At 45.8% G+C, this 22,101-nt stretch overlaps 1 protein-coding gene across 1 annotated transcript in view; it reads right to left on the bottom strand.

The window, feature by feature from the left end:
• The window catches only part of ebag9 (estrogen receptor binding site associated antigen 9), a 34,594-nt gene extending 13,342 nt beyond the window's left edge, over positions 1 to 21,252 (bottom strand). The window contains exon 1 of the mRNA XM_033020038.1: positions 20,964 to 21,252. Coding sequence (XP_032875929.1) covers positions 20,964 to 21,046 — 83 coding nt within the window. The 5' untranslated portion in view covers positions 21,047 to 21,252. The remainder of the gene's footprint in view (positions 1 to 20,963) is intronic.
• Positions 21,253 to 22,101: the final 849 nt, after the last annotated feature.

Below are 22,101 nucleotides of genomic sequence, written 5' to 3' on the forward strand. Positions count from 1 at the left end.
TTGAGGTGTTGCATTTTGCGAGGTCTAACCTGGGCAAGACCTACACAGTGAATGGCAGGGCTCTGGGGTGTGTTGCTGAGCAGAAGGATCTAGATCTGCAGGGAAATATATTCCTTGAAAGTGGTGTCGCAGATAGATAGGGTGATCAAGAAGGCTTTCGAAACATTGGCCTTCATTACTCAGAGTATGGAGCATAGAAGTCATGAGGTTATGTTACAGTTGTGGTGAGGCCACACTTAAGAGTATTGTGTTTGGTTTTGATCACCCGGTTACAGGAAAAAAAATTGCTAAGCTGGAAAGGGTGCAGAGAAGATTTACGAGGATGTTGCCATGACTCGATAGCTTGAGCTTTAACAAGTGACTGAGCAGACTAGGAGTTATTCCTTGGCATGCAGAAGGATGTGGGGTGATCTTATAGAGGTGGATAAATACCTAGGAGTCACCAAACGGTTTTCCAAATTAACCTTAAAAAACAGAATTTGCCTTCTTGGAATTTGAATCAATATTTCAGGTGATTGTGCATGAAATCTCACAAATGCTTACAACAATTGTTAGATAATTGGATAACAATATATAATCCTGATGAAAATAAGGTCACAACTTGATCTAGTGCATAATAATTATACATTTTAGCAAGTAATTCATAGATCTGGGTAGTTAATCCTGAGAGTCAAAATCCAAATTACATCTTACCAAATTTAGAATAAAAAAGCTGGAAAATTGTTTTTAAATTGATTTTCAGGATGTGGATATCACTGTTGGGATCAGTACCCATTGCCCTTCCCCAGCTCTCCTTACAAAGGTGACTGTGAGCTCCTTTTGACAACAGTGTTATTAATATATGTTTGCTTTACTATTTTAGAATTGCCAGATTTTAGAAAGCTATTAAAAATTCGACCATATTGCTATGGCTATGTTGTGAGATAAAGTTCAGAGCTGACAAGGACGGCATATTCCCACAGTGTAGGACATTAGTGAACGAGATGGGTTTTGATAATAACCTCACAATTTCATGATCACCATTGCCAGGTTTCTCCAATAAAAAAAATTTTGCATTAGTCTTTTTCTTTCCACTGTCCTGTCAAATGTACGCATGAATTATGAATTTGTTTCTCTGCATTGTCTGACTCAACATGTCCATTATGCTACTGCAGGGGAGAGTTTCATTGTACCTATCACTTACCTTACTGGTACATATGACAATAAACTCAACTTGACTTCTCAGAGCAACTTGTAATTTTACTGACCTTCACAAATGTTTATTATTGTCACATATACTGAGGTATAGTGATAAGCTTTTGTTGTGTGCTTTCATGATTACAATCAAGCTGTCCACAGTGTACAAAGATAAAATAAAGGGTACAACATTTTGTGCAAGATAAAGTCCGATTAAAGACAATTTAAAGGTCTCCCATGAGCTAGATGAGAGGTCAGTACTGCATTCTAGCTGAAGGGAGGACTGTTCAATTTTCCGATAACAGCTGGAAAGAAACTGTTCCTGAATCTGGACTCATGAGGTTTCAAACCCAAGTACAGGTGCACAACCTTTTATCCGAAGATCCAATTAACGAAAACCTCCGAATAGCGGGCATTTTTTCGGTCCTTGAAGAAAGGTCCTTGAAAACGTTCACCGAGGGCGGCCCGCAGAGGTGACAGCGGAACCTCCGGTCGGTCCTCGAAGAAAGGGGAACTAAATCCCCATTCATAAAAGAGAAGGTGAGGGTATATTGCGCGGGAGGGTTAATAATTGACAATATGCTGCTGCCTGCCCGCTGAGTTAAAAAGTTCCCACGGTAGACTCATGATACACAGTGTATCGTGAGTCTTGCGTGGGAACTTTTTAACTCAGCGGGCAGGCAGCAGCAGATTGTCGCTCCCTTCAGTTTCACCCCACCTACACCCCTCTGCTTCCCGGCCATGTGTGTGACCCCTTCCCTCCCCTCTCCAGCTCCCCGCCCATTGCACCGGCGCGGGGGCTTTGCACTGTCTTCACGTCGGCAATGCCAGCAGGTCAGTGCCAGTCACCGGAGACATCAGGACCAACGGGACACCGGCCCCCAGGCCCACTGCAAGCACGGAGATCCCAGAGACCCACAGCCAGCAGCAGCTCAGCCCCGTTTCAATTCCAGAGGAAAACTGCAAACTGGCCGGAGACGTCAGGACCACCAGAAGCCGCTCCCCGATGGGCCGCTACGGCGACGTGGCAGTTCGCCCACAGCCCGAGCTGTGCCCCCTCATCGGGACACCGACCCCCAGGCCCACTGCAAGCACGGAGATCCCAGATCAGCAACTCCAGCCCAGCCCCGCTCCAGCTCCAGAGGAACACGCTCCCCGTATGGGCAGAAGCTGATGGTGTCCAAGGTACGTCTTGTTCTTGGGGTCGCGCAGCTCGGGCTGTGGGCGAACTGCCACTTGTTGCCGTAGCGGCCCATCGGGGAGCGGATTCCTCTGGAGTTGGAGGGGGAGGGGGGTATTGTGCTGTTTGATCGCCCCCTACTATCCCAGGGACAGGGAGACAGGACGTTCACCGAGGGCGGCCCGCAGAGGTGACAGCGGAACCTCCGGTCGGTCCTGGAAGAAAGGGGAACTAAATCCCCTTCATAAAAGAGAAGTGGAGGGTATATTGCCCGGGAGGGTATATCGCCTACCTGGAAGAAACCGGATATTTTTTCCAGGATGTCGTCTGCACACCAAAGCTCACCAAAGCTCACGTTTGGCGCCAAACGCACGTCGCCTCTGCTGCACACGGATATAAGAGTGTGAAAATGTCGCCTTAGGCCGCCTAAGGGCATGTAGCCCCGCTAGGGTGACATGAGTGCGAGAGGTGATTCAATGCTGCGGTCACAATTTACAAATTCAGGAATTCATTCAACACACTGCATTTCATACAGACATTTATTCTGCAAGAAAAAACTACATTGAAGACTCAAACTCGCGACCGAGGAACTGCCAGGATCAAGGCGCAAACTCGCGACCTTGCGGATATGAGCCGAGCACTCTACCACTGAGCCAGCCATTAAAATCTACGCTAAAAAATTTCCATTCCGAAGGCCGACAAATTCCGAATTACGAAAAGTGTCTGGTCCCAAGGCTTTCGGATAAAAGGTTGTGCACCTGTATCTCAAACCTGATTGGAGAAGGAGTAACTGGGGTGAGACTGGGTCCCACCCCAGTGAGATTGGGGTGAGATTATGCGGGTGTCCTTGCTGAGGCAGGGTGAAGTGTAGATGGAGGCAATGGAAGGGAGAATGGCGTGTGCGATGACCTGCACTACTTCCACAACTCTCTGCAATATCTTGTGGTCGTGGATTGTTAGGCGGTCTTTCACAATTTGAGACACAACTGTTAATTCATTTTCTTAGCACATCCATCTTTTTTCTTTCCCACTTTATGACACACTTTGCAACCTTGTTTCTTGACCATATGTTTGGATCCCATCCACTTTAATGTAATTTTTGGTCTGGCTACATTTCTGCAAAGTACTTGGGGATGTTTCAGTTTACCACAATTAATATCTTATATAACTAAAAGTCTCATCTTGACCACTTCCTGACTGCGCTGTATATTGATTTTAGAAACGCTACCCTACATCGCTATGATTTTTGGCCATCTTACTCAAGGGCCTGTCCCACTTTCACGACCTAATTTATGACCTTTTTTACTCGTGGACATTTTTCATCATGCTAGAAAAAAAGCCCCAACCTACTTGATGCCAAGAGTACCTACGACCTACCTACGACCTCCTACGACATACCGACGACCTCCTACGACATTGTGACGACCATGCTGCGAGTATGAGTCAAGGGCAAACTCGGCAGAGGTCGTGAATCAGGACAGGCCCTTTACAGTCCTCCTCCGCTGAGGCAGCCCCGAGGATTTTTCCGATCGATGAAAAAAAAAAAGTTATGAGTGTTTAAAAAAATCTTGAGATCAGCTGATTAGTCCTCTCGCCTGTCAATCACCACGATGAAGGCAACAACCCTTCCAAGGGGGGGGGGGGGGGGGGCAGGACTATAAAACCTCAGATGCCTGGGCGGGAATCAGTCACTCTGGAAGATCGCGAGGGAGAGGCCACAACTGTCATTCTAAGCTGTGAATCAACTGAACTGTGAGTCTGCAATTTACTTGCAATAAATGATTTGTTACCCCTTAATGACAATGCAATGAGTTGTTTGGCAAGTTGGTGACCTGCACTCTGCTTGAAATACTATGAAATTGAATTTGGTGGCCTGCACTCTGCTTGAAATGCCATGAAATTGAATTTGGTGGCCAGCACTCTGCTTGAAATGCCATGAAATTAAATTTGGTGGCCTGCACTCTGCTTGAAATGTTATGAAATTGAATTTGGTGGCCTGCACTCTGTTTGAAATGGAATTTCAAGGAATAGCCGTGAGTGAACTGCCAGCCCACCAGCCCTGAGTGACTGATCAGCTAGCCCTGAGTAACTGAGCTGCCAGCGCACCAGCCCTGAGTGACTGAGCTGCCAGCCCACCAGCCCTAAGTGACTAAGCTGCCCGCCCACCAGGCCTGAGTGGCTGAGCCACCAGCCCAAGAATCCATTTAGCCCACAATGTCCATACAAGCCCTCTGAAAACCAGTCCCTTCGACCCACAACACCATACTAGCGCTACAACGGGTCCCACTTAGTCTTGTATTATTACAAAACTCAGTTGTTGTTGGGAGATTTAAAGCACAACCATTTGAACTAAAGAGGAAAGTTTCAAGGTGGCAAAACACTGCAATCATTATAACTTAAATTAAACAAACCTTCAGGCTCCATGCCTAATTATATTAATCACATTAATTTCCAAACAGCAGTTTCAAAATAGTAAACTAATATTTTCTCTTTTTTATCATTAATATTCATCCCAACATGTAGTATGTTAGAACTTTTTGTGAAGAAAATGGAAGTAGATTTTCTGGAAATGGTAGTAGAAATGGAAGAAGAAATGGAACCAAGCCTGGTGGGCTGGCAGCTCAGTCACTTAGGGCTGGTGGGCTGGCAGCTCAGTCATTCGGGGCTGGTGGACTGGCAGCTCAGTTACTCAGTGCAGCACTATTACCTGGGTACCCAAAGATCAAGATTATGTGGCTGAAGTGTAACAGTCCATCAAAAGTTCAATACTCAGTCACAGATTCTTGCAAGGCATGTAGATATGGAACAAACGTGCCATGGCCTCTGAAATTCAAAACTGCTCAGAATCGATGAAAATGATTTTTTTAAATGATTTTTTTAAATTGTTCTTTACAACTCTCCCTGCCTAGGTGATCCCCCAAAAATGAGATAGTTTCCAATATCGATTTTGGTACAGGATCAGCTTTAACGACTATCAATGGAAAGAATCAATCATGGTGGAAAAAGTGGTTCATATAGATTTGCAGAATGATGGGCTGCTTGTCACTTTAGGCCCAGACTGGTAAATGTCAGTTTCATTCTAATGCCATTTTCACCCTGATTAGGGAAAAGTCCTTAATTTGGGTTTAATGTTCTGCCGAGGCTCAAGATGACCCTACATTTAATATGATTCCAGGAGCAGGAGAATCTCTCTTGAGACCACCACAATGTGGTTTATTACCATTGCTAATTTTAAGTGCAATATTTGTAACTAGGATATTTAGTATTAACAAAATGGCCCAAAACCTCCCAGTCCTTCTGAAGAAGCTCAGAATTTATGCACAATCTTCCTCTGTGAAGACTGAAGTTGATAGCATTTGGTGAGGTGAATATCTCCTTTGGTTGTGAGTTCTTGCCAAGTTCTGCATCTGTGTTAATAAAAATAGCAAATGCTCAAAACACTCGATATCTAATCTGAATCAATAATTCAGTTTTCTTAAAAATAGAGACATAAAGAATGTTAAAAATGTACGGTCAGACTCGAGCTGGAATATGGTGATAATTCCTAAACAACATCCTTTAGGATGATGTCAGAGGCTTTAGAGAAGGACAGACCCATTTAAACACTGAGATACCACAACACCAAACATATGTGCGCTGTACTGCAGAAACAGCATAGCTTAAATAAAGGTTAAGTAATTGTACCATATTGAGGCAGGAGCAGTTAGTTAAATTACCAGGAAGAGGCTGGTTCAATATTCCAGGGCTCTCACTTAACTTTTTCCCCGTTGCCAAAGGACAGTTTAGGTGGTCATTTAAGACGGCTAGCATGATGCGTGCAATAATGTGCTCGGACGAAGTGCGGTTACCAGTCGGAATTATGGTCAATGACGCATTCACATATTATTTCTGCTTCAAATAAAGTCACAAACTAAACATATTCACCAATCAAGACATAATATATACCACAATGGCATGCAGCAAAATTATAATACCCTATCTCAAATCTTTTTACACATTGCAATTAATGCAATTTCTATTATTTCTGTCCACTTCCAAACAAAAATGTGGTTAGATTATTCAGCGTATGATCAACCTGTGTCAATAAATCCTGGACCATGGTAACATATATGCTTAACCATGCACACTACAGACTGATGCAAGCATGTTTTCTGTGAAGGACCGAAAATTATCATGACATGGCCATAGCATGGGTCGTTATTGCTATTGGTACAGAAACACTCTCGCTTCCCACATAATTTATCCACAACAAAATATAAAGGTTGCAAGGAAATTTCTGAATGCATTTTATAATAATAGCTGTTAAAACCGACTATACCCATCTGACAGGTTAAACATTACACTAACTGACAAGAGATGGCCAAAATACATAACGGCAGCAAATGTTCTATTGGTAATATGTTTAAAGGTGTCAAAATGCCACATTACCGGGCATTCAGATTAGATGTACGTGTTGTGAACAGCAATGAAGATACCCAGTTTGTACGCACCAGATTAAATTTTTTTTTTGATAAACGCTGTTTCCATCATTCCCACTTCAGAATTAACGTTAAAATTTCAACTGAAATATCTCCTGATCAAATTTGTGATGTATATGACTGACTGTAGAAGTAAAACATGGATAAATCCAACGTATAGTTGTGAATGTTGCTCATTAAATAACTACAGCACTGATACTCCATATTAAGAGCATTGATTTGCCGTTAAAATGAATTCTGTAATAATGGTGGGGGGGGGGGGGGAGGCACAGAGGAGGTGGGGAGGAAGGAAGGTCAGCGCTCTTCGGCCAACATCGGCATCATCGCCCCGCTGCCTTGGCCTTCCCTGTCCACCGCCAAGTGCAGCTGCCAAAGGGGGAGGCAGTTGGGATCTCCTGGCCACCACCTCCCCTCCTCCGCCAGCCAACAGGAAGGTGCGGGGCCTCCCCCTTCCTCCCTCCCTCCTCCCAGCCTCGGCGTGCGGGAGGGTTGGTTTTGAAAGCGGTTATCGCTGTTCGCGGAGTGGCAAGCAAAGATCCTATAGCGAGCTCGGTATCTTTGGTGGCAAGCAGCGGCCGCTATCAGTTCGGGCGGGATGCGGGAGGAGGAGGTGGAGCCACTGTCGTTGCTGCTGTGCGGCCCGTCATTCGCTCCGACCCTCCGTTACCCCGCACCTAGTATCTTTGCCCCCCACTACAGCCATCGCCGACACGAAACGTCATGTTCCTTCTCCCCAGAGATGTTGCCTGACCCGCTGAGTTACTCCAGTTTTTTGTGTCGATCTACGGTATAAACCAGTACATGCAGTGCCAAGCCGGGCAAAATGACTCGGCATTTAGGTTGCCCGGCGCATTTTACCTGACCATTGGCACCCGGGCAACCGCTAATTTTCGAGCCCTGTATTCCCATCCTCAGTTTTTTCTTAGACTCTTAACAAAGTACATTCATCACAGGAACTAACCTCCTGCTAATTTGATTAATTCATGAAAACAGGAAATACAAAAATATATGGACTGTATCGGGACCCCTCCGAGAGAGATAGTCTTGAGCTCTGCAAATAGCTGAATTTCCACCCAAATCATCACAGCACAACTGCATGCGGCTACTTACTGCAGCAGAAAGTTACCCAGCTACTCCGTCCACATGAGCAAGGCCAAATCCAACCCAGCCAAATCCAACCCAACCCAAAGAACAAGAATGATAGAGGGGGTAGCTGTCAAGGCATTAATAAACTACTCACCCATTGTTCACTTTGTGTCTCTCTGTGAATAGTCAAGTCAAGTCACATTTATTTATATAGCACATTTAAAAAAACAACTCTCGTTGGCCAAAGTGCTTTACATTTGTTACAAGAATAGAATAAACAAACAAATTACATACATATATACATATAGCCCTCGCTCAGTGGACGTCAGGCAAGGTTTGGGAGTATAAATAAGATTTTAGTCTTGACTTAAAGGAGTCAATGGAGGGGGCAGTTCTGATGGGAATGCTGTTCCACAGTCTAGGAGCTGCAACCACAAAGGCGCGATCGCCCCTAAGCTTATGCCTAGACCGCGGGATATTCAGTAACCCCAAGTCTGCCGATCTGAGGGACCTGGAGGTGGAGTGGTGGGTGAGAAGACTTTTAATGTAGGAGGGGGCAAGCCCATTGAGGGCTTTGTAGACATAGAGGAGGGTCTTGAAATGTATACGGAACCGCACAGGGAGCCAGTGGAGAGAGGCCAGGATTGGGGTGATGTGGTCCCTTTTTCGGGTGCCCGTCAGGAGTCTCGCTGCGGCGGTTGGACCAGTTGCAGGCGGGACCGGGAAGATTGGCTGATGCCAGTGTAAAGAGAGTTGCAGTAATCTAGGCGGGAGGTTAAAATTTATCACACAGATAACAGTGAACCGTTTTCAAGAGAGGAGTTAAGTGTAGCAAGTAAACTTGATGCGAGGGACCTACACCAGCTTGAATCGTAGCTAACACAAAACACCAATGTCATGTTTGGAGGAAAATCATCACCGCCTCAGGTGACGTTTGTGATCAGCATTCCACAGAGCAGTGGCCGAGCTGCTGCATTCCACAGCTGCTTCAAACATTGAATGGAAGATCAGAATATGCTGATGGAGTTGTATAGTTCCATTTACGATTTCCAAGAAAACAAAGCAGAAAGAGCTGGACCACATCCAGGCTTTGACCAAGCAGAAACTTAAAATGCATGTCACATCACTGTTAGACACTGCTTATAATTAAAATGAAATCTGACAACCACCTCAATGTTATATAATCCTCCAATTCTCCAATATTGACATCCTGGCCAGATACAACTCCCCTAGCCAGATACATAGTACAGTTATAAGAACATCTGAAACATAGAATAATCAGTAATGAGTCCCTCACTGCTAATAGATTTTTCCATTATTCGCAAGACAAAGTAAAGATTGATGGAATAGTCTCAACACCTGGAGCAGAGGAAGAGATTTATGCCACAGGAAATGGCCTATCCACCAATGCCAGCCGAGAAAGGGCAATTCAGGCAATTATTATTTCCCAGTTCACAGCCAAATAATGTTCTCCAGTTGAAAGATATCTGGCAATTCACCGCATACTCCAACAAACCTCCACTGTAGAAATCATCCTGACTGGTTGCATCATGACCTAGTACAGCAATTCCAACATACAGGAACACAAGAGGCTGCAGAAAGTAATAAACTCAGCAGAATCCATCATTGTCACAGCTAACCCCCCCCCCCCCCCCCACCCACCTCTGTCAAAAGCATCTGAGGCACTGGCTTAAGCAACTGCATCTATCATTAAGGATTCCCCACCTTTCGAGCCAGGCCCCAATCTCACTGCTACTCTTGGGCAGAAGGTATCGAAGCTTGAAGTCACACACCACCAGCTGCAGTAACTTTCCTATAATTATCAGGCTCTTGAACCAACATGCACAATGCTAATCCTACGTGTAGAAAGGAACTGCCGATGCTGGTTTAAACTGAAGATCGACACAAGTAGCTCAGTGGGACAGGCAGGTTAGAAGGAATGGGTGACGTCCTTGCTTCCCCCCCTTCTCCATCCCCTCCCTCTTCCACCAGTCTTACTGTCTCCGACTACATTCTATTTCTGTCCCGCCCCCTCCCCTGACATCAGTCTAAAGAATGGTCTCGACCCGAAACGTCACCCATTCCTTCTCGCCAGAAATGCTGCCTGACCCGCTGAGTTACCCCAGCATTTTGTTTCTATATTCTAATTGTGCTTTGTAGCGTTGTAATAGACTTCTACTATTTTTATTTTCTGTATCTGGGCTAATAAAAGATATCACATTAACAATCTTTTTGTTTTATTGAACCACCTTTATATCTCAATAACTCCAAAAACATTAGCAAATGATGTAGCTCCTACAAAGTCTGTACATCCAGCCCATTTGAATAGCACTCCATATTTTTTCATAAACAAAATATACACACCAATAAACAGTACAGTAGGGACCAATTTACAATATACAGTACTGAAAAATTAAAAGTACATTTTGCACACCAGTAGGAATGAGTCTCGAAAGGCATGAGAACTTCAAGTCTCCAACGATAATGTGAGGCATGTGTAGGAAAAAACAAAGAAACATAGAAAATAGGTGCAGGAGCAGGTTATTTAGCCCTTCGAGCCAGCACCACCATTCAATATGATCATGGCTGATCATCGCAAATCAGTACCCCTTTCTGGCTTTCCCCCCCATATCCCTTGATTCCCTTAGCCCTAAGAGCTAAATCTAACTCTCCCTTGAAAACATCCAGTGAATTGGCCTCTGTGGCAGAGAATTATACAGATTCACAACTCTCTGGGTGAAAAAGTTTTTCACATCTCAGTCCTAAATAGCCTACCTTTATTCTTAAACTGTGAGCCCTGGGTCTGGACTCCCGCAACATCGGGAACATGTTTCCTGCATCTACCCGTTCTAATCCTCCAAGAATTTTAAATGTTTCTATAAGACCCGTTTATTCCTACTCTTTGTTTCCTGTCTGCCAACCAATTCTCTATCCATGTCAATATACAATATACAGTAGGTGCAGAAGCAGGTCATTTAGCCCTTCGAGCCTTCCCAGGCATCGGAGCTGTGGCGTTCCGGTGGCAGCGGCAACCCGACATCGGAGCTGTGGCGTTCCGGCGGCAGCGGCGACCCGGCATTGGAGCTGTGGCGTTACGTCGGCAGCGGCGACGTTCCGTCGGCCGCGGCGACCCGACAACGGAGCTGTGGCGTTCCAGCGGCAGCGGCGACCCGACCTCGGAGGATCGGTGGACGACAGCGTCGAGAGCTCACAGGTCGCCTCGGAGCAGAGGGAGAACAAGGAGGGAAGAGACAAGGACTTTAAGATTTTTGCCTTCCATCACAGTGAGGAGGTGCCTGGTGAACTCACTGTGGTGGATGTTAAATTTGTGTTTATTGTGTGTTTTTTGTCATTTTTATAACATGTTTGACTGCAAGGCAACGAAATTTCGTTCAGACCGAAAGATCTGAATGACAATAAAGGCTACTTTGACTTTGGATAGAGAATTGTACCCCCAATGGTACCCCCGATACCATGTGCTCTAATTTTACCCACTAATCTCCTGTGTGGGACCCTCTGAAATTCCAGGTACACTACATCCACTGGCTCTCCCTTGTCCATTTTACTTGTTAAATCCTCAAAAAATTCCAGAAGATTTGTCAAGCATGATTTCCCCTTCGTAAATCCATGTTGACTTGGACCAATCCTGTTACTGTTACCCAAATGCGCCGTTATTACTTATTTAATAATTAAATCCATCATCTTCCTCACCACCGATGTCAGGCTAACTGGTCTATAATTCCCCGTTTTCTCTCTCGCTCCTATCTTGAAAAGTGGGATAAAATTAGCTACCCGCCAATCCACATGAATCGATCCTGTATCTATAGAACATTGGAAAATGATCACCAATGTGTCCATGATTTCTGGAGACACCTCCTTGAGTACCCTGGAATGCAGACCATCAGGCCCTGGGGATTTATCAGCCTTCAGTCCCATCAGTCTACCCAATGCTATTTCTCGCCTAATGCTAATTTCTTTCAGTTCCTCTGTCTCCCTAGATCCTCTGTCCTCTAGTACATCTGGGAGATTGTTTGTGTCTTCCTTAGTGAAGACAGAACCAAAGTACCTGTTCAACTCTTCTGCCATTTCCTTGTTCCCCATAAAAATTTCACCTACTTCTGCCTTCAAGGGACCCACATTTGTCTTTGCTACTCTTTTTATCTTAACATACCTAAAGAAGCTTTTATTATCCTTCCTTATATTCTTGACCATCTTACCCTTGTATTTCATCTTTTCACTCCCTATTGCCCTTTTTGCTACCTTCTGTTGTCCTTTGAAAGTTGCCCAATCCTCTGGCTTCCCGTTACACTTTGCTATGTTATCTTCTTCTTGCGTATGGCGTGCACTGCCTAAAGTTGTAGGTCAAGGGGAGACATCCAGGCCAGGACAGCATCAGTTACTGGGTGGATGGCTTTAATGTCACCAGGGAAAAGCCTCAGTGAGCAGTCATTCACGATATGTAGGATGGTCTGGTCTGGATGTCCGCAGTCGCAAGCTGGGCTGTCTGTCATCCACCAGGTGCAGGTGATGGGCTGTTCTTGCATGGAGGGTGCGGATTCTGTTCAGGGTTAGCTATTGCTTGCGATGGAGGTCAAATCCCAGCGGTTTCACTGTGGGGTCTGTGATGACCTCTCCGTTGTTGGTGTTGGCATCTTTCCAGGCTCTGCGCCATTCTGTCTTGGAATCAAAGTCTTCCAGGGATTTGGCTGAAGACTAGAAAGGTTTGCGGGACTTCAGGCGCATGTTGGGCAGATTGTTCAAGTCAGGATGGATGGAAAGGTCAGGGTTAGCCTCGATGGTGCACCAATCTTTCAACATCCTCTCCCTTCTGCTTATGTTGGGAGGGGCAATATGAGAGAGGATCGGGAGCCACTGCAAAGCTGTTGACTTAAGCATCCCTGTGATGGCCCGCATTGCAGAGTTAAGGACAGCGTCAACTCATTTGGTGTGGCAGCTATTAACCCAAGTAGACTAGGGCTAAGCTTGCGGTACGGAGTGTGTGTGCATTGGATCCCCAGCTATTGCCTGCAAGTTTCCTGATTATGTTGATCCTTGTTCCCAGTTTATCAGCCACCCTCTTCAGGTGTTCACGATAGGTGAGGGTGCGATCCAGGGTGACTCCTAGGTACTTGGGGAATTCCTCATTCTTTACCGGCTTACCACAAAAGGACACTTGGAGCTTTGCATTGGCGTGCCGATTGCTGAGGTGAAACACAGTGACAGTTGTCTTAGATGGGTTAGGGCAAAGTCGCCAGAAGGTGAAGTACTCCTCCATCCCTTTCAAATCTTGGGTTAGCTGATATCCTCAAGGGCAGCTTCCTGGTAGGCAAGGGCAAGGTCATCTGCATATGCAAACTTCCTGGACAAGGTAGTCACTCACATAAATGTTGAAGAGTAGGGGAGACTATAAACAATACGTGCAGGAGTAGGCCATTCCGCCCCTCGAGCCAGCACCGCCATTCAATGTGATCATGGCAGATCATCCACAATCAGTACCCCGTTCCTGCCTTCTCCCCATATCCCTTGACTCTATCTTTAAGAGCTCTGTCTAGCTCTCTCTTGAAAACATACAGAGAACCAGCCTCCACCGCCTTCTGAGGCAGAGCCCTAGGAGAGACCATCATTCAGGGTCCTGACAGAGCTGCTCTGGTTCCCAAGCGAGACCCTAAATCTACAGTTGCTGAGGATGGATGAGAGGGCTCGCATGGTGGTTTGGCACTTCAAGATTCTGGAAGCTTTCAGCAACAGACCATGTCTCCATACGGTGTCATAAGTTGATGACAGATTGATGAGAACAACATCAGTTTTCAGGGCACATTGGAAGCCAGCCTCTATATTGGTAGTGAGAGCAAGGACTTGATCTGCGCAGCATCTACCAGGTCTAAAGCCAGCTTGCTCTCTGGGCAGAACAGGTTCTACCAATGGAGAAATCCTGGCAAGCAGAAGGGGCTCAAACAGCTTGTAGGACAAACACAAGAGGGAGATGGGTCGGTAACTAGCTGGATCATCAGCAGATTTCCCCGGCTTGAGGATGGCGATGACTTTAGACTCTCTCCAGGACTTAGGGATAATTCCACTACGAAGGACATGGGTGAAAAAAGCAGCCAGCCAGTTGGCTGTATGTTATACACCTTTTCTTTCCTATCCCTAACTTCCCTTGTCAGCCACTTACTCCCCTTAGAATCTTTCTTCCTCTTTGGAATGAAATGGTACTGCATCTTCTGGATTATGCCCAGAAATTCCTGCCATTGCTGTTCCACCGTCATTCCTGCTAGGATCTTTTTCCAGTCGACCTTGGCCAGCTCCTCTCTCATGCCTTCTGATTTAACCTTCTCCCTCTCAAATTGCAGATTAAAACTTATCATATTTTGGTCACTACCTCCTAGTGGTTTCTTTACCTTGAGTTAACTTATTAAATCTGGTTCATTAGACAACGCTAAATCCAGAATTGCCTTCTCTCTGGTAGGCTCCAGTACAAGCTGCTCTAAGTAGCAATGTTACAAAATTTTGAGATTTAAAAAATCAAGTCTGCAATTTATCCCATCAGATAAAGCATAAAAAGAAGTTTAATTTGACACCTAATTCACTTTCATATCTTCAGTATTAAAAAAGTTATGGCCATTTTCATACTCGGAAATTAGCATCTTGTTCCCTATTGCTTTTCCACTGACTTAATTCAAAAGCTGTGATCAAGGACAGTCAAAAGCCTATAACTCTTAAACATTAAAAGAACTGAATGAAATTTTCAGTTATCATAGATTGAAGCATTCTGAAACAAATATGAAACATCTTACTTAGATGAACTGAAATTAAAGCATATTAGTTAACCTAATTGTAGCTAATTACAAAATTAAATTACTAGATCTAAACAACTATCCATTTCTTAAGAAAAGGTTAACATTTTTAAATAGCCTAAGTATCCAAATAGCATTCACACAAGAATTCACAATATAACATGATTTTTAAATCTCATAGTCATGAATTTATAGGCCAAATGGAAGGAATTTAGTGTTTAATTCCCGTAAATTAATGGCCATTTAAATCATCTTGCGAGTGGGATTTTGTGGAACGCGATCATTTGGAACGTTGCATTTGCAGTGAATTTAAACCCCTAATCGGCAGGAAAAATACTGCCGGTTCGTATGGAGCCTGTCATCTTTTCGCAATGTGAAATTTTGATTAAAGGCATCCTAAGAAGCACGTTTATATGTAAAATAAACAGCTTTCCTTTACCGTACATGAAATCCGTCCCCTTTGTCAGCGTTGACGGCTTTAGAAGATTATTTTTAATTTACTCCTGCTATTAAAATATCCAGTGCAGTTTAAAAAAAACTTAATAAAACCGATGTTGGAGCGATTATTCTTCAGCAGCTAAACAGCCTGACAAAAATCGATTTGAACAGGCTGGAGAAAAACGGCATTTTAAACCCACCCCCCTCTCAAAGGCGCCAAAGTCGCGCACACGGCCAGTGACAGAACTGCAACGCAGCTGAAGGTAAGTTTTGTAACATACCTACTCTAAGAATCCATCTCGGAAGCACTCTACAAACTCCCTTTCTTGGGATCCAGAACCAACCTGATTTTCTCAGTCAACCTGCATATTGAAATCTCCCATAACCACAGTGGCATTACCTTTGTTACATGCCAATTTTAACTGCTACTGCAACCTGGACCCTTTATCCAGGCTACTGATTGGGGGCCTGTAGATAACACCCATTTGTGTCTTCTTGTCTTTACAATTCCTCAATTCTATCCACAGCGACTCTACATCTTCAGTCCCTATGTCACCCCTCGCAAGGGACTTAATTTCATCCCTCACCAACAGAGCTACCCCACCTCCTCTGCCCACCTGTCTGTCCTTTCTATAAGAATGTATAACCCTGAATGTTCAGGTCCCAGTCCCGATCCTCCTGCAGTCATGTTTCTGTAATCCCCACAGTCATATCTAGCAATCTCTAACTCAGCTTCAAGCTCATCCACTTTACTTCTTATACTTTGTGCATTCATATATAATACTTTTAATCCATTACCCACCTCATCTTTCACATCGATTCCTATTTCACTTGGCTATACTCTCCTATCCCTTCGTGAGCTTTCTGCCCAGTTAATTCTGGTGTCTTTCTTAACTTTTCCTATACTCTCTTTCCCTTTAACACCATCCTTGTATTTCCAATTTGTCTCCTCCTTATCCAATTTGTCTTGTTGTATTGGGTCCCATCCCCCTGCCCTGTTAGTTTAAACATGACCTTTCCTACACTCTCTTTCCTGTTAGCTGCATGGATGTGCGTCCACGTTGTTGACTCCACCCCCCCACTTTTTAGTTTAAACCCACCCGTGCAGCACAAGCAAACCTGTCTGCCAGAATGTCCGTCCCCTTCCAATTAAGGTGTAACCCAATTAAGGAACTGCAGATGCTGGTTTACACTGACGATAGACACAAAATGCTGGAGAAACTCAGCGGGACAGGCAGCATCTCTGAAGAGAAGGAATGGGTGAATTAGACTTAATGTGAGGCAATTCTGTGAATCCAGTGAAGAGCCAGTCGCAGCAAGTACACATATAATGAATACATTGAATACAAACTCATTGAGCATCGCACCATGCACATAGTGTAGAATGCTTTTTATCACGTCAGTATTAAGAACAGTACAACACGTTAGAAAGACATTTCTCTAATTCACAACATATTAGTTTTTATCCTAGTATCAAGATACCCTGCATCAGATCAACAACCAAGATTAGTGCCAGTTCCTTTCTTTAGTTCATGCTCTTTAGGAAGTTAAGCAATATCATCAAGATCAAGATGCATCTTCCCCCTTACTCTATCCTCACAAGTCAAACTCATCACACCATGACATCTACCTTCCATTTCCCCCCAATCAGTTTGAAGTAGGGTCCTGACCCAAAACGTCACCTATCCATGTTCTTCAGGGATGCTGCTTGACCTGCTGTGTTACTCCAGCACGTTGTGCTTTTTTTGTAAAGCAGCACCTGCAGTTCCTTATTTCAACATTCTTCCATCCCTTTCATCTGTTTCCAATAAACTACCAATATAGAACATCCCATAGCTGATAATTTTAGCCTATGTAGACTAAATGTGTAGGAAGAAACTGCAGATGCTGGTTTAAACCAAAGATAGACATAAAAAGCTGGAGTAAGACAACGGGACAGGCAGCACTCTGGAGAGAATGAATGGATGACGTTTCGGTTCTTGACCCTTCTCAGACGTCTGAAGAAGAGTCTCGACCCGAAACGTCACCAACTCCTTCTCTCCAGAGATGCTGTCGCTGTCCCGCTGAGATGTCCCGCTGAGTTACTCCAGCTTTTCATGTCTATCATCAGCCTATGTAGACTTATGGCTTCACCTCAAATTTACCTTTAACATTGCAAGCTCAAAGCAACACCACATGGTTTATCTATCATTTCCTTCAGTTAAATATTGGGAAGTGTGAAGTCACTTCTTTGGTCCCCAGCACAATACAAGTTATCTTGCCACACTTCCATCCTTCACCATGGTAATAGACATTGAATCTGGGTTTGGTGTCAAACACACATCAAGAGAAGTCTATCACCACCCGTCCGTGTCATCAGTAAATTTCCGTCATCCCACTACCAAAACCCATCTTAACTGCTGTCAAAACTCCCATTCATGCCCCATGCACAATTCCAACACTCTCCTTTCTTCCATAAACCGATGCTCATTTGAAACCAGTTCATATACTTTCAGGCACCGTCACACACTTATATCTCCTGTCCCCGAACTTAATTTACTGAATGCCAATTTAAAATTTGCATCCTTTTTATGGCATTATTAGACTCTACCCTTCCATATCTCTGATCTCATGAAATCCCCAAAAGGTACAAAGTCTCTACTGTCCTTTGATTTAACTGCTTTGTCTCCAAAATTAATTGCTCCTCTGTTTACAACCTTGCCTTTAACCATTCACACTCTGTGCTTTAAACCCGTCTCACGGTGCGAGTCGACCCACGAGTGACCCCGAGTTTAAAACAAATTAAACTCGTGGTAATCACGTACAATTAACATAGCGGGAACGTCGGAACTCGTGGACGCAACTTAGCGACTCGCGGCGCTAACGGCAGGTACCCGGGAAACTTGTTAACTCTTGAAAAACTTTAAACATGTTTAAAGATTTCCACGAGTCAAATTTACTCTTGAAGTTAAAATTTGAAACATTTAAACTCGTAAGAACATAGTAGCCCGTGAGTTTACCGTATTGATTCGTGAGTCTACCGTGGGCACTCTTTAACTCAGCGGGACACGCAGCATCTCTGGAGAGAAGGAATGGGTGACGGGATGACGTTTCCAAAATTCTGCTGCATCTTTGTGTTTTTCCTGTTTCCGTGTTGTGCAGCACCATGACTAAGGCCTATCCAGTGGGATTGACATGTTTTGTATTTTTTCTTTCTAAAGATGCAGTGTATTTTGGTGACTATTGCACTCTGCAGACCAGAAGCGCCGTCAATACCCAGAGAGAAGAGATGGGCGGGTTAGGTGAGCAGGAGAGTGAGGTTGTCTGCAGTTGCAGAGGCAGGGGGCAAGGGCGGTACAGTTCCCAGTCTCAGCTCCTGTTCTACCGAGCGTGTGGACGTGGACGGGTGGCTTGGTTGGCGGCGGCCCATGGCGTGGCAGAGCCAGCGTGCCCGCTGACTCCCATCCCCCACCCCCCCGGTCCGGGGTCACGCTGGGAGAGAGCCCCCGAGCACCTGCCCCGGGGCGACTGGCACTGACCTGCTGGCATCGCCGACGTGAAGACGGTACAAAGCCCCCGCACCCGGTGCAATGGGCGGGCACCTGGAGAGGGGAGGGGAGGGAAGGGGGTCACACACATGGCCGGGAAGCAGAGGGGTGGGGGTAGCAACAGACAGGGCCAACAATGAGATGTAGAAAGACAGAAACACCGACGTGCAAAGGAGACCTACAATAGTGCATGATCTCTCTCGCGTTATGGCGGGTGATTGTCGCCTGCCTGCTGTTTCTGACGCTAAAGCCTTGGGATCGTTGCCCTTCGTGTTGGCGTGGAGGGGGAGGGGGGTAGTGTGCTGTTTGATCGCCCCATGCTATCCCAGGGACAGGGAGACACAGCGGATTTTGAGACTGGTGGGCAATCACTACCAAAGTATCTGCCCACACAATCAGTACACCTCTCCTATACTTGTCTCCTGTACTAAGTCACCCCAACCCCCCTCTCCTCCTCCCCCCCCCCTTTCCCACCCAACTCCAGTCCCGCCCCGACCCCTTGGGGAACTGAAAGGAGCGACAATCAACTGCCACGGATACAAATAATGTCATACACAAGAAAGGGCAGATGCTGGATGACAAAAAGTGAACACGCAGTCCTGAAATAACACAAGGACGCAGCAGAATTTTGGAAACGTCATCCCGTCACCCATTCCTTCTCTCCAGAGATGCTGCCTGTCCCGCTGAGTGACCATACTGAGGGAATTCCCACGTATATGAAGCAGAGAGAAACGCTCTGGCACTGGACGGTGCGCATTTTCCCTTTGTAGGTCATATCAATAGATGCGGCCGCGCTGAATTCTATCTAACTCAAAGCCGCAGGATGGAGCTGTCTTATTTAACACTGTTGCTTCGCCGCCACCGCATCCTTGCTGCACAATGGCAGCGAGTGCGGGGCCGAGATCCTGCCTAGTTTTTTTAAATTCTGAAATTGAATAACTTTCAATACTGAATCAGAATATACTTACTGTATGAGATGCTGTCCAGCTCCTCTATTTGATACTTAAACAGGTCTTCATTCACAGTTGGCTCAAGAGTAACTCGGGAGAGGAATTTGGTAACTCGGGAGAGGAACTTGGTACATCGCAGAAATGAGAAGTAAACGGCAAACTTAGACATACACGTGGGAACTCGTTTAAACTCGTGAACATAAACTTGGAATCTCGTAGACAACCACGAGTGTGATTTTTTCTTTCACTCGGATCACTCATGTGTGGACTCGCACCGTGAGACAGGGCCATTAGAATTCCAGGACTTTCCAACATTTTATGCTCCTTTAATGTGCTCCTCTCAACCACCCTCCTCAAACAAAACTTTGCAGTACACCATATGGCTCAATGACAAATTATGTTAAAAATGTGTTATTTACATACGTGAGCAGAAAAATAAGTCTTCTGAAAGAATCACCGAGTGCCCATAACATTAATTTAAGATTTATAAAGTCAAAACCAACAGCATCCATTAGAATTGTTGATCACAAGTTCTCTCAAGTAAATCATTAATTCAATCAACAGCAAATGTGACTGGTTGATAAAGCAGATCTGCGTTTGCTCACTGAAGCATTACGTTTTGAAAATGTTTTACTCCTGATCCTAATCTGCTGGCAAAAAAGTAAAACTATGATAAATGTGATTCCACGTCAGGTTTCAAAGAGCCAAATTTTGAATTCCACTGAAACGTATCAGAATACTGAAAGTAGAAACGAGGAATTGCAGATGCTGCTTCACAATAAAAACACACAAGGTGTTGGAGTGACTCAAGCAGATCAGGCACCATCCCTGGAGAACATGGATAGATTACGTTTTGGTAAGCTTTACAGAGTACCATCATTGCCAACAATATGAGAGCAGAAAGCACTGCAAAAATACTAATTTTAAATACTAATCAACCAGGAATCAATAATATCAACCAAGCAACTGATACTGGAACAAGAACTTGGAAAAAAAATGATAAAAGGAAGTTACAACAAATCCAGCTTGTTGTTTTTAAAAGACGTGTCGAATATTTTACGTTCCTCTGAATGTTTTGCAGCCAACTCAACAAATGTTCTGTTGTGCTGCAACAGGCAAAGATTTCATTGTTCTATCTGGGACATATGGCAATAAAACACTCTTGACTCTTGTGAGGGAAAACCCAAGTGCTGAAGACCGCAGTCAATAACCAGATCAACCTGTTCATGGGACTGTCACTAAGGAGTAAGCATCGGCCGAGAAGCCTGGTCGGTGCACGGTGTGGATTACACGGATACAAGCCCAGAATGAGCAAGCGAGGCGCCGGCACTTGCCTGCAGATCAGCCGCCTGAAGAGGGAGAGCAGCCAGGCGAAGCAGGTGCACACTCTCAGCGACCGGAGCTGGCTGATCGCCATGGCATCGGGAGTAGGCGGCCACAGCTGGGCGGTTGAACCAAGGCAAGTCGGGGCGGACACAGCCCGCTGTCAGCAGCCAGGGAGGCAGGCGTTGATATTCAGGCCCGCCGGCCCGTCTCACCCTCACCCTCACCCTCAACCCGGCCTGGCCTGGCCCGGCGCGCACGCGCAGATCACACCTCCCGGCGCCGGCCGCCCGACCGACCCGGAAGTGGTTCCTGCGGGTGAGTGAGTGAGTGCGCGCGCTGAGTCGGGTGGGGCAGCGGCGCCAGCTCATCCCTGGTGTGACGGAGGTGTTGGCTCCGCGGGGGCGGGGCCTGATCCAGGAGGGCGGGGCCTGGGTCCGTGGGGGGCGGAGCCTCTCGCGCAAGGCCCGGGGGGCGGGGCATATGTCCGGTGCAGGAGCAACGTCATCAGTTGATCCAGGGGAGCGTAGCTATGTCCTGGGGGGAGGGCCTGGGCCTGGGTGGGGGGTCTGGGTCTGTGGAATTCTCTGCCTCAGAGCAGGATCTCTGCCTCAGGGGGAGGTGGAGGCAGGTTCTCTGGATGCTTTCAAGAGAGAGCTAGATTGGGCTCTTAAAAATAGCGGAGTCATGGGATGGGGGAGAAGGCAGGAACGCGTTACTGATTGGCGGTGCTGGCTCGAAGGGCCGAATGGAGAGGGGTTTGGGTCCAGGGGGGGGGTGTCTGGGTCCGGGGTGGGAGGGTGGCAACAGTGCCAGTTGATCCCATGGGGAGGGGCAGAACTAGACGAGCTGTTCCAGGTTAACGGACTCCAGCGCAAATTGAAGGAACAGCACTTCACATTTTAATAGACAATAGGTGCAGGAGCAGGCCATTCGGCCCTTCGAGCCAGCACCGCCATTCAATGTGATCATGGCTGATCATCCACAATCAGTACCCCGTTCCTGCCTTCTCCCCATATATCCTGACTCCGCTGTCTTTAAGAGCCCAATCTAGCTCTCTCTTGAAAGTATCCAGAGAACCCGGCCTCCACCTCCCTCTGAGGCAGAGAATTCCACAGACTCACCACTCTCTGTGAGAAAAAGTGTTTC

The sequence above is a fragment of the Amblyraja radiata genome, chromosome 4 (genome assembly GCF_010909765.2).
Source record: "Amblyraja radiata isolate CabotCenter1 chromosome 4, sAmbRad1.1.pri, whole genome shotgun sequence".
Taxonomy (NCBI): domain Eukaryota; kingdom Metazoa; phylum Chordata; class Chondrichthyes; order Rajiformes; family Rajidae; genus Amblyraja; species Amblyraja radiata.